This window comes from Haliotis rufescens, unplaced genomic scaffold, assembly GCF_023055435.1.
Source record: "Haliotis rufescens isolate VD_foot unplaced genomic scaffold, xgHalRufe1.0.p SCAF_18, whole genome shotgun sequence".
NCBI classification, from domain to species: Eukaryota; Metazoa; Mollusca; class Gastropoda; order Lepetellida; family Haliotidae; genus Haliotis; species Haliotis rufescens.
The window spans coordinates 13,044,265-13,057,778 of NW_025963868.1; the positions used below are offsets into that span (position 1 = coordinate 13,044,265).

Consider the following 13,514-nt stretch of genomic DNA (forward strand, 5'->3'; position numbering starts at 1 on the left):
TTGCAATGCCTTGTGATGTATTAGGATTACAATGACCACCTTCTTGGTAAAGTGAATAGAGCGTTTGTCCGAAGAGGTGAAGGTTGGTGGTTCGACCATAAACAAAACGACGTCAATAGATGGTACTTATTGTTGCAATGCCTTGTGATGTGTTAGGATTACAATGACCCCCTTCTTGGTAAAGTGAATAGAGCGTTCGCCCGAAGAGGTGAAGGTTGGTGGTTCGACCATAAACAAAACGACGTCAATAGATGGTACTTATTGTTGCAATGCCTTGTGATGTATTAGGATTACAATGACCACCTTCTTGGTAAAGTGAATAGAGCGTTCGCCCGAAGAGGTGAAGGTTGGTGGTTCGACCATAAACAAAACGACGTCAATAGATGGTACTTATTGTTGCAATGCCTTGTGATGTATTAGGATTACAATGACCACCTTCTTGGTAAAGTGAATAGAGCGTTCGCCCGAAGAGGTGAAGGTTGGTGGTTCGACCATAAACAAAACGACGTCAATAGATGGTACTTATTGTTGCAATGCCTTATGATATATTAGGATTACAATGACCACCTTCTTGGTATAGTGAATAGAGCGTTTGTCCGAAAAGGGGAAGGTTGGTGGTTCGACCATAAACAAAACGACGTCAGTAGATGGTACTTATTGTTGCAATGCCTTGTGATGCATTAGGATTACAATGACCACCTTCTTGGTATAGTGAATAGAGCGTTTGTCCAGAGAGGGGGAGGTCGGTGGTACGATCCTATTTCCATACAAAATATATTATTTTCTAAAATTTGGATCCTGTCGAGGTCTGTATTCATTTTCTAGAGAAACTCTTTTTTTAATTTTCAATGTGACATAAAAATCGCATACAGAAACCGTTATCGATTATCTAGTGACGTCATTTGTCCCTTTTCCACTCCAAAAATATCGACATTAGATTGAGTTATATATCTCTGATCATGCATACTAATGACTAGTGGAAAATATTAATGTTACGACAGTTTTAGATAGATGAAAGTAGACTTGAACAACACATAATTCCGTTACACAAATACTCACCTACGTGATCTGTGAAGCTGACGAGGGTGAGCAGCAGGAGTGGTGAAATCCGAAACATGATCCTGTATATAAAGCAAGAAGTCTGTAAATATCACAACACAATACATGCCTATTGTACATCCATCTATAACCCTACACGGAGATGATCATGTACAGGTCGGTTACACCGGGATTACTCTTCTCATACTTCAGTCTTCACATGTGAAATAAACCTGTGTGATATACACAGTCTCAATGTGAATGCTTCACCTCACATGTCTCTATCTCCGTGGAACAAGGTAAACTCGTGTATCTAGATGTAGCAATGACATAGAGCTGGGAGTTTCCAGTAATACCCGTGTCGCTTATCTCACCAGTAAGCTAGCACTGTGTACACATCCACCCTTAAGTCACAGTGACCCATGATCAGGTATTTATTTTCTCAAACCAGGAAGTTGTGATGATTTTAATCAGACTCGTGTATAGCTCAACGACAATAGGGGGCACGGGTGGCCCAGTCGTCTGAGGTGCCTCGATTCGCGGTGCAGAGTTGCGTCCCTTGGGCACGCCAGAAACCTATGATTGTGGGTTCGAATCCCGGTTCGCCCTGATTATGTTTCTAGGTTTGTCAGCACCATACCCGTGCTCGTTGGTTTCACCTTAGTGGTTAACGTCTGAGACCTGCATCACTTCGGGCTTTCCTCCCACATCAAGCTGACACGCCGTGATATAACTGAAATACTGTTAAAAGCGGCGTTAAACCAAACTCACTCACTCACATTCTGAATTGGAATACACGAAAATTACAAAATGCAATGGCCCAATAAAGCGAAAATAAGTCTCAACCTACACCAGCGTGTCCAACCACGCAAACACCTTTCTGATAAGGATGTGATTACAATGTACAATTTATGATTCGTGAGGTCTTTGTATAACAACATGACAAACAAGTGAATAGCGCTGCATTGTCCTCGCTGTGATAGTTGTGTTAGCTTGCTTGATGTTTAATACAGAAATGGGGGATTTCATGTACGGAAACAAACTTCATAACAACTTCCATTTTATTATCCCCGCCACAAAGGGGAAAGGGGCTGTAGGATCTGTAGAAGATTTTGAAAACCGTACAATATTACTTCGTGTGGTAATTTATAAACTGTTGCCTTTTGATAGTATGGGATTTTTGGAAAAAAAAAGTTTTCGAGCTTCCATGGCATCAACTGTGACTTCCACTGAAAATGCAGGTACTGCTCTTTCCAGGGGGTAAATGCCTTTCACACAACTGGACGGTTCATACTGGCGGGGTATAACGTACATGTCTGACATGCGTATTGTTATAGTCTGTACCTATTTCGAAAAGGTGTGTCTTGCAATTTTCGCAGTACTTTCCTGATCGCAAAACCTTCCAGTTTTACTATTATCAACAGTATATTCGTTGTGATTAATGACTTTCCATACTCTTTTCATTTTACAGATAAGCCTGTTACTGAGATCGTGATCGTGATTTGTATCAACAAAGAGCTAACTATAGCAGGACGTTAGAGCGGTGCACAAACCACTTGAGGTACATTTGAATAACTCACCACTCTACTTTATCAATAACAGTGTTACAAAACCTTTGAGTGAACAAATAATGTGAGTATGTAAGTTACTTATCAGCCTTGTGTGATCGATATTTAAACGTAAGTAGGGGCGGTGGGGTAGCCTAGTGGTTAAATCGTTCGTTCGTTACGCCGAAGACCCGGTTTCGATTCCCCTCTAGGTTACAATGTTGGATTTGTTTGTTTGTTTTGTTTCTTTGTTATTTAACACCGCACTCAGCAATATTCCAGCTGTATGACGGCGGTCTGTAAATAATCCATTCTGGACCAGACAACTCTGTGATTGACATCATGAGCATCGATCTACGCAACTTGGATACGATGACATGCATCAACCAAGTTAGCTAACCTTACCACCCGATCCCGTTAGTCGCCTCTTATGACAAACAGAGTGGCCTTTTACGGCAAACATGGGTTGTTGAAGACCTATTCTCCACCCGGATCTTCACGGGACTGACTCAGTGAGTGAGTTGGGTTTCGTCTGAGGCATTTACTGTCACAAATTAACCGCAGAAGATTGTGGAGAGAATAGATGTCTGTAAAAGTTATGCAACCAAGTGTTTGTGTTTAGGTGTATGTATTCATGTTCAGGGATGGGTTGGTTGGTTCGTTGTTTAATGCCGCACTGAGCAATATTCCAGCAGTATGACGGTGGTCTGTAAATAATACAGACCAGACAGTCCTGTGATTGACATCATGAGCATCCATCCACGCATTTGGAACACGATGACATGCATCCAAGTCCACGAGCCTAACCAACAGATCCCGGTGGTAGACTTTTACGACAAGCGTGGGTTGCTGAGGACCAATTATAACCAGTTTATTTACGGTTAATGCGTTAATGTGCCGGATTGAGCTAAATACCTTGTTGGGTTGGTGGATGTGTTGTTATACGCTGCACTCAGCAATATTCCAGCTATATGAATGAGGTCTGTCAATAACCGAGGAATTGCGCCGCCTCAGACGACAAGATCCACCCGTGTCCCCTGTTTTAAAAAGGTTCACATAAATATCAGTTGTTATACATAACCCCTCACTCTCGCGCCCTCTAATGTCTTATCACCTATTCAAATATAATCTCACCACCACAGAAACTTTCACTCACTCACTCACCACATATGTGTACTTGCGCGTAAACATCAGTCAATCCTGCTTGAAATGTCATGGTTTCTTGGTTGTAAGAGCAGAGACTATATTTAGGCTGTTTATCTAGTGGGTGGTGGAGTGTGGACTGTAGATATTACTTCCTGGTCTTACGAACGAGGGTTCGTGATTCAAATGTAGTTACATTGTCGACACGGCCTAGTGTGTGAGTTGATTGTATTGTATTGAGACGTCGCTTATCGCCCAGTGTTACAGCTTAATAGCGACACGTGCTGAGGTAGTGAACACAACCGACACGAGCCAGAGAGTCGAATACCTATGACTGGAGTACAGATACATTGACTGTGTGTGTGACAGTACATGAGTACAATAGTATTGACAAGCTTAGTTATGTGACCAAGATCAGTGACATGAGGAGGTAAAACTTGTTATTTTGCGTGACAAAGTCATTCAGGCAAAACCTGCTGTGAATCCTAAATAACCGGTTTCCCATGACTGTGTTGACATGGATGTTCCACTTACAATCCTGTTTTTGAGGGTGAGTTGAAGTTGAAGTTGATCGTGTTTAGATATATATCTGTGATAGGAGATATCTCAATAATACTGCCATGACTTCAAGGAATGATCCAATTTGTCAATGGGGTGTTTCAAATAACAATAACATGCCTCTGATTCAAGCACGCAAGGAAATATTAACATATTATATTGTAAAATCACTTTCATCCTAATGCTGTTTCTCAATCCATTTTGCAACATTGGTGAGGTACTTTCTCCTCGGACTTCCCAATGTTAGATAATGCATAGTTGTTTCATATCATAAAAAATCCAATAGGAAACGCTTAATGCCTCGTTGATCTTAACATCCTTACTCTTGATACATAATAGCAGCATCGAGTCACGATCACAATAATCATTTCAACTAAAAAAAAGAGAACAAAATTGATGCGAGTTAAGCAGTTCTGGGTGTATATAACACTCAGTTGGTAGTACTTGATTGATAGACGTACACTGCATATTGAACTACGTGTGGTGCAGGTAACGGTGTATATTTATAGTCACTGCTTTATGCATACTACCTGATAAGCGGTTGGGTCATGTTTTATAGTCAGATAATGATATAATTCAAAACACTTTCCTCATCTGTCAAAGCACAGAGTGAATAATGTATGTTTGTGACCTGCCGTATTCGACGTAATAAGCGCCCTGCTCTAATAAACGCCCACGGCGATATTTCTCATATATTAGCTAGTGAACAATCCCAATTAGCACCCCTTCCGATTGATCAATGTACACAAGACTATTTATTCATGTATAATATATACACACTCATGTGTTATATGCACTCTTAATTCTGGCAATTAAATACTGGAAATATGACTTTTCTTTTGTATCATTTCAGCCTGTCAGCATTAACCACGAAATTTACGATCTTTCAACTCTGTTCTTTTTCTCACCAAAGTTATATTCTTAAGAGAGCCCCCTATTTCTAATTTTGAGAGCGCCCTGGGCGAGTAATACTTTCTGAAACATCAATGTTATCAATCACACGCCGTATATTGCATTAACCACATAGACGGTGAGTTCTTCGTCAAAAATATCTTAGTTGAGAAAAGCTGTGATAGCAAGCGTTCCAGGAGCAAACTAGGATTATAACCAATGTTTTAGCATGTATATATATATATTATGTGTTGGGGTTGGAATTCACAACACCACAGCCAATGGGTTCCATGTGTATAATCTGATCTGTTCAATAAGTTTTGAAGATCATTCACCAATTTAGTCCCTTGGCATAAATGACGAATACAAGTGTCATACATAACATATCACACTTTGTGTCATCCAAGTGTTATTTAAAAAACACAAGAAGTAGCAAAGTACAAGCAGTTTTATTTTTTACAAACCTCTATTATTATCATAAAATGTTACACGTGTTAAATATCTTCTATGCTTGTCATAATATAAGCATTCTTCCATTCCTCCCACATTTAGAGCTTCTTTCATGCTTATCAAATTTGATGTGACATTGACCGATTGTTGAACAATGGTGTCTGCATTACGTCAACAATGTTGCCTGAATTATATCAACATTTACATCTTCATTACGTCAACAATGTCATCTTCATAACCTCAACAATGGTGCCTGTATTACAACAACAATGGCGTCTACATTACAACAATGGTGTCTACATTATAACAACACTGGTGTCTACATTACAACAACAAAAATGGTGTCTAGATTACAACAACAATGGTGTCTACATTATAACAACACTGGTGTCTACATTACAACAACAACAATGGTGTCTAGATTACAACAACAAAGGTGTCTACATTATAACAACACTGGTATCACCATTACAACAACAACAATGGTGTCTAGATTACAACAACAATGGTGTCTAGATTACAACAACAATGTTGTCTACATTACAACAACAATGTTGTCTACATTACAACAGCACTGGTGTCTAAATTACGTCAGCAATGTACGTCAACAATGGTGCCTCCAGTACATCAACAATGATATCTGCATTACGGCAACAATGTTGTCAATATAACATCAACAATGGTATCTATTTTACGTTATGAATGATGACTACGTCATATCAGCAATGGCGCCTGAATTACGTCAACATTGGTGCCTACATTACGTCAACATTGATGCCTGCATGACGTCAACAATGATGCCAGCATGACGTCAACTATGATGTGCACAAAACGTGTAGTATGTACATGCATTATGTAGAGAGTTACGGATATTTGTCTTGTAAATATTGAATATTCCAGGACATTTCATTTTAACCATTGCATAGATCATTCACATCATTCTGATCGCAATACTTCAATATCACAGAATCCTTCTAGGGGTGTCTGCTGTATTTGTGGGACCTTCAAGGCAGGTTTGTATCATGTACTATGTTGTAGTAGGCTGTGTCCCGCTTGTCTTCATCTGTGTTCACATAATCTGGAGTATCAGTCTCTGTACCCTCCACAGTGTTGACGTACTGCTTCTCTACGCTGCCGTACTGGTGATCCATGTCTTCACAATGGGAGGCTGAATCGTAGATGTTTGGTGTGTTGATGTTTTCTTCTGTAAATGTGAAATATTTCATGTACAGTACTCTGAAATTCTCTTGACGACACAACAGAGAGTAAATGTATCATTATCGGTGAACATGTTTTGAGGGGTAAATGTTGAAGAAACGTGCCATCTCCATTGGACGAAATGCCAAACGTTCTGTTTTAAAGGAACGACCCGTTTTGAAACGAAAAATGTTTCACTGAATTCTAAAAAAGATGAAAACTCTAGACAATGATGGACTACTTCCACATCCCCTTGGAATTGGTTGGAGAGACAGTGTCGGTGTCGATGATCTCCCAGTCTGTTTGTTGTCGTCAAATGTGTTTTCAATGTATGTCAGTCATAAAACATGTTCCCAATAACAGACACGTTTAATGGTTCAACCCTATGTTGTCTACACAGAAGTCGACACTATTTAGGGTATATTATTTAGCAAATGACATCGGATGACATTACCATTCAATCCTGTGCTTTCAGGTAACATGGAGATTTAGGGATGGGCAAAGTTGTCTGAGGTGTTGCAATTCAATGAGCAGCGTTACGCCCCTAGGCTGTGCAAAGATCCCATGTGCGTAGGGATGAATTCCTGGCTCCACTCAGTATGACTCTTGGTCTGTCATGTAATACACCCATGTGGGTAGGTTTTACCAAAGCTATCACGCCACCCTTTATGGCGATATGCCATGTTGTAAGAGAATTTCTGTAACTGTTTATAAACCCGCTCTTATGCACAATAATAGCTATTTATGTACACATACGACATGTATAATGCTTTCACGTGAACCGATATATCACAATCATATTAGTGCGTATACGATCACCAAAATGGCAACACGATTAACCGTTCGTAGATGGAAATAAATGTTTACTCTACCTCTTGAATATGTGTCAATTTAGACATCTGGAAAATTTACAGATGTATGCAATTGCGTTCACATGCCCTTTACATACGTGTGTACGTTTACATATGTATATGCAAAAATACCTCCTAGTGCGCACATGAATGGGATCTTAAATATTTTCCTTCAACCATTAAGGTGGTAAGCGCTAAGTATAATGTAAATTAATATTTACCCACAGCACTTAACTTTCGATTCCTAGTATATGTTTAGTTGCGCGTATTTATTGCCTTCCCTCATTATATAGAGACAACGTTCTTTGGCAGGGACCAGTGAACGAATTGACAATAGCCATTTCTATCTCGTAAGTAACATTAGCCATTTCTTGTGCGTGTTTACAGAGGAGAACCATGTCCAGAACCACTTTTCACTGATGATAGCAAAAAGTTAATTTATTACTTATGCATTGTTTATATTACCTCTTCTTATGTGAGACCACCTCCATGGTCTAGTGGCAGAGCGTCCACCCGGAGAGCGGAAGGTCCGGGTTCGATCCCCGACCGCGTAATACCAAAAGACGTTAAGAGATGGTACTTGTTGTTACCCTGTCTGGCGTTCGGCATTAAGGGGCTTAAACAAGGACTATTCGGCTCGGAGTCAGTATACTGTGACTGAGTGGGTTATTCATGTTAAACTGCGGCATGGTATCTCAGTGAGCTAGCACTATAAATCGGCATCAGTCCGGCAAGCAGCCACACAAACACACACACGTACATGCACGTCGCTATATAAGTGCAATAATCTTGGATGCGACGTTAAAACCCCATTTCACCTCACCTCTTCTCATGTGTCTTTTCTTCATCCACGCGATGACGACTGCGGCGGTGATGACGCAGCCAACTACAGCTCCACCTATAACTCCGATGACAATGTAGACGACATTCGGTGTATCTTTTAAAAATGGAAATATAAACATAAAATATCTAAAATGACAACTATAATAGTGAAAAGGTTATGTGTTAATGTTCACCTGAAACATGTTTTAAATCGATAACTAGAGTAACTCTCATGTTATTAGCGGTATTGAGGTACTGGAACATTGTGAGTCCGTGTAGATAACATGAACACCTTACTTCACAATATCAATCACTGATTGCGTTGCGTGAGTGAGTGAGTATGGTTTTACGCCGCTTTTAGCAATATTCCAGCAATATCACGGCGGGGGACACCAGAAATGGGCTTCACACATTGTACCCAGATTGCGTTGAGTCATATGAGGAGGTATCAACATCAGTGCGGCGGAAAAACTAAGTAAAATAACGACGTTATTTGGACGGAAAAACGATGGTTTGAAAGCGTCCAAAAAACGTCGTTTTCCCGTCCAATGACCATATACGGACAAAAACGACGTTTTCGTGTTTGCAGTGATGCTTGGTTGTTTTTAACAGGTTCTACGGTACATATGAGCCTAATCTATGTAGCTTAAATGGGACATGTCTCAGACTTTTCCCCATGACTTTTGAATCGTGAAGCTTCAGGGGTAGAATAGGTCTTCAGCAACCAATGCTTGTCGTAAAAGGTGACTATGCTAGTCGTAAAAGGCGACTAACGGGATCGGGTGGTCAGGCTCGCTGACTTGGTTGATGCATGTCATCGATCCCAATTGCGTGGATCGATAGTCATGATATTAATTATATAATTACTGGATTGTCTGGTCCAGACTCGATTATTTACAGACCGCCGTCATATAGATGGAATATTGCTGTGTGCGCGGCGTTAAACAATAAACCAACCAACCAACCAACCCAATGACTTTTGGAAATGGCCGAATGAATTCCCAATTAGATTCAAGAAACCGCGTCAGCTAGAAAGGGCAATTTTCTTTTAGAAAATATAGCGAATGTAAATTATAAAACGACAATTTGTGGTTTCTAAAATATTTAATACGATGAAGTTATAAGGACCTCAAGTCGGATTAAAATGTCTATCTTATTTATGACGGACGTTGACATCACGATATCTGTGCACGATCTACAAGTGCACGATGTAAAAGGTGACTATGACTGTCGTAAGAGGCGACAAACGGCATCAGGTTGTCAGGCGCGCTGACTTGGTTGTAGTGTGGTGTCAAACAACACAAGAGTAAATCTAAAGTAGTACTACTTAATTAAAAATGGGATTGAAGCACGTAATTATCAACTTCATAAACGAATTTAGACAGGACAATTGCTTCTTCACATTTTGCTAGCAAAAACTTATTTTTGTTCTTACCAATTATATTGTGGTTATTTTGATGACCATTGACTTTCCCTCGATTGCGATGACATATGTAATATATACTCACACGCAAAAGAAACGCAAGTCGAGTATGCAGTATTCATGTTATTTATTTTCAACAGTAAAGACAACAAATACTTATAGGGCAAGATTAACAAAAAAATTACTGAAGACAGTTTAATGGATTAAAAGGCAGATGACATAATTGTTTGTTTCAAATGTTAAGGGCTTACACAATTTTGGGTCAATACCCAAGATGCCAGTCAATACCTGGTGTGACCACCATGAGCATTGATCACTGCCACACATCTCCTGTACATTGAGTGGATCAGACGATTTGTGAAGGCCCTAGGGATCCTCCTGCACACATCCAGAGCAGCTTTGCGTAGTTCATCGGCAGTTGTAGGGACTGGGCGCACATTGTGCAGACGCCTTTGAACCTCATCCCACAAGTGTTCGATGGGCACGATAGAAAACGGATGTTGTGTTGTTGAAGAAAGGGCATGGTAGCTCTGGCGACATGGGGACGAGCGTTGTCCTGCTGGAAAATGTGTTGTTGATGTTGTGCAAAAAAATGGAACAACGTGGGGTCTGATCACTTGGTCGATATACCGCTGTGCAGTGACGCCGTGTCCCCGACCTTGACCAACATTCAGAAAGCACATGGGTCCAAGTCTCGCATTAAGTCCAATCCCTTTTCTTATCATGACGCAATGTCCATCCCATGGATCCCTTTCCGCAACGTTTCTGTCAGCGAAACGATCACTTGACGCCGCCAAATTCTGACTCTTACGTCTGCATGGAAGACACAAAAGCGACTTTCATCAGAGAAGATGACACGCCTCCACTCACGATGACGCCGATTGTGATGATCCTGTGCTCACTGAAGTCGTGCTTGTCGATGCCGTGGTTGGAGAACAGGACGACGTGCTAGTCGGCGACATCTGAGGTTGTTGGAACGGAGATGTAGGATCACAGTGTCCCGGCTAATGTGTCGATTATGTGTTCCTATGGTCTGTCGAGCACTTTCACTTGCAGTTAGGAACGGATGTCGCTGGTGTTGACGGGTAATCGGTCGATCTTGTCGAGGTTTGGGACGACCGCTCCGAGGAAGGTCATCCGTGGTCTGTGTAGCATTGTATCAATGCAGGAGACGGTAAATTGTGGTTATGTTAACTTTGAAATGACGGGCAACATCTTGAACAGACTCTCCAGCTTCCAAACGTCCGATAGCCTGGTTTCTCTGAATTTGAGTTAGCCGTGGTATTGTTAATTAAGTAGCGGTAGGTACAGGAATCAGCCACAGTTTTATACCCTCTACAGTTCGTGACAGTTCGTGCATTTTCGATTTCGCAAGAAATGTGTGCATGCTACCCACATATTAATTGAAATGGTGCATTTTGGCAATTCGTTTTTTATGTTGCGTTTTTACTCGTGGCTTCCAAAATGCAAACAAAAATATTGATATCACCATCAGGCTTCACTACATGCTAAAACTCGTATCGATTTATGGTTCCTTGTTTGTTACCTATTTGCTTAAAACCACCCGCGTTTCTTTTGCGTGTGAGTATATTAAAGAACTATACATACTTTCAAATTAAAGCTCATGTGAATGAACTTGTTTTTTTGTGTGCTTATCAATATTTACTGTACTGTTTAGCATTAGAGTCGTTTTCGATATATTCAACCTGGTTTAGGTTGTATGCCACCCATGGCTTTCTTTGTAACAAAAACAAGTAAAATAGACAATTGCATTTATTGATTTATTTAATTAGGGACATAACAGCAATATCAACATGCTGCGTGAAGAAAGTTTTGGAATGAATCGAATGCTTATGCTATTTAACTGGAAGTTTAATAGAGGGAATATCAACATTTTGCCGGAGATTGATAAAAGCTTTTAGTCCAACCCGTTTCCACATATGGTGTCAAATTATTAAGGATTTTCTTCTCTTATCGAGATTCTTCACTTAAATGATCAACTTAATAAAGTAATTTGTCGATTTTGTCTTCATATTTATCCATCAATGAACGAGCACCATACTCATGCGTCCACTGGCGGAAGTTAAATATCTAGTTTATCAAAATATCAGCTTCCAGAAGAAACTGGCAGATGGAGAAAAGTAACAATGTATGAAAGAAACTGTTTGCTCCTTAATCAAAGGCATATTGGAGATGAATTCCTCTGTATATGAATAACTTCTTATTCAGTAAAGAACGCATTCGATATCTGTCACCATACCCACTCATCATTCGAATGAACTTGACTGATGCATGTCATCGTATCCCAATTGCATGGATCGATGCTCATGATGTTAATCACTTCATTGTCTGTCCTGACTTATTTTTTACAGACAGCCCTCGTATAGCTGGAATATTTCTGAGAGCGGCGTTAGACAATGTCCACTGACAGTCGTGTATATATTCACATTGCTTATATGTATGTAACCTTCGAATTGCATGTCTCACGGCCAGGGTGTAAATAATGCCCCGTTCTGTTTCACCAGTATATGCTTGACGTTAGGTTGTTGCTAAATGAAATAAAATACCTTTTGGCTGAGGTGTATATCAAACCACAATTTGTCAGTATTTCCTTAAACAGACCAAACTGCTCTGGTAAGAAACAAAACAAGCCTGCATCAGTGAAAGTGATCAGTGAAATAAGAGAAAACCGACCATCATTTATATTGGATACTGCCAGTTGGTCAACAAATTATAGAGCAATGTTAAATTGCTGAGTAAATAAGTAGAATCTTTCAATCATCATGTTTTACAACAGCACTACCTTTGCTGACAGAAATTCTACTTTCACTTGACGCTGTTGGAGATGCTTCATGACTTGAAATTGTAGTCATTGATGTGACGGGTGATGCTGCAGTACTTGCTTCTGCATTTACTACATCTGGCAAGTAAAATGTGACATCAGAATATGTTATTTTGTTAAATGTTCGCATTTGCCTAATTTGGTTAAATGTGTATGATAGGGCTTCAGCTGTGTTAATTTATGTGTTTTGAATATTTACAAGATTTTTGGAATAACATAAAACAACGTTTGAACTATTCATTGACTTGTTTGTTTGTGAATTCGACAACATACCCACATATACAGTAAAGTCCCGCTAATCCGACATGGTTTGTTGCATATGATTATGTCGGATTAACGAGTTTGTCGGATAAACGAAATTAAGTAGTATCAACGATCGCGATAGATAACGATACTAACATGTAATATGAAAATAAAAAATGAGAGAGAGAGAGAGAGAGAGAGAGAGAGAGAGAGAGAGAGAGAGAGAGAGAGAGAGAGAGAGAGAGATGCACACACACATATTGAAAAACTGATAGCAAATTTGTTTAATGTATGTAATAAGTATATGTGCGTGTCTTTGTGAGAACAGGCGATGGGGTAATCTGGTGGTTCAAGCGTTCGCTCATCTAGCCGAAGACCCGGATTCGATTCTCCACGTGCTCATGGGTACAACGTGTGAAGCCCATTTCTGGTGTTTCCGCTGTGAGTTTGCGGGTATATTGCTAAAAGCGGGGTATACGTAACACGTCACTCATTCACTTACTCACTCA

The 13,514-nt window shown here is 40.1% G+C and overlaps 2 protein-coding genes across 6 annotated transcripts in view; both read right to left on the reverse strand.

The window, feature by feature from the left end:
• The window catches only part of LOC124121873, a 31,999-nt gene extending 30,505 nt beyond the window's left edge, over positions 1 to 1,494 (reverse strand). For 2 of the 4 annotated variants that reach the window (XM_048398237.1, XM_048398236.1), the window contains exon 1: positions 1,060 to 1,477. In XM_048398237.1, the coding sequence (XP_048254194.1) occupies positions 1,060 to 1,117 (58 nt within the window). In that variant the 5' untranslated portion in view covers positions 1,118 to 1,477. Of the gene's footprint in view, positions 1 to 1,059 lie in introns of all 4 variants that reach the window. The other 2 variants (XM_048398235.1, XM_048398238.1) reach the window with 2 other exon arrangements.
• Positions 1,495 to 5,634: 4,140 nt separating this feature from the next.
• LOC124121871 overlaps positions 5,635 to 13,514 on the reverse strand; it is a 247,368-nt gene continuing 239,488 nt past the window's right edge. For both annotated transcript variants that reach the window (XM_048398256.1, XM_048398253.1), the window contains 2 exons: positions 8,499 to 8,612; positions 5,635 to 6,831 (listed from right to left, as the gene is read on the reverse strand). In XM_048398256.1, coding sequence (XP_048254213.1) covers positions 6,632 to 6,831; positions 8,499 to 8,612 — 314 coding nt within the window. In that variant the 3' untranslated portion in view covers positions 5,635 to 6,631. The remainder of the gene's footprint in view (positions 6,832 to 8,498; positions 8,613 to 13,514) is intronic.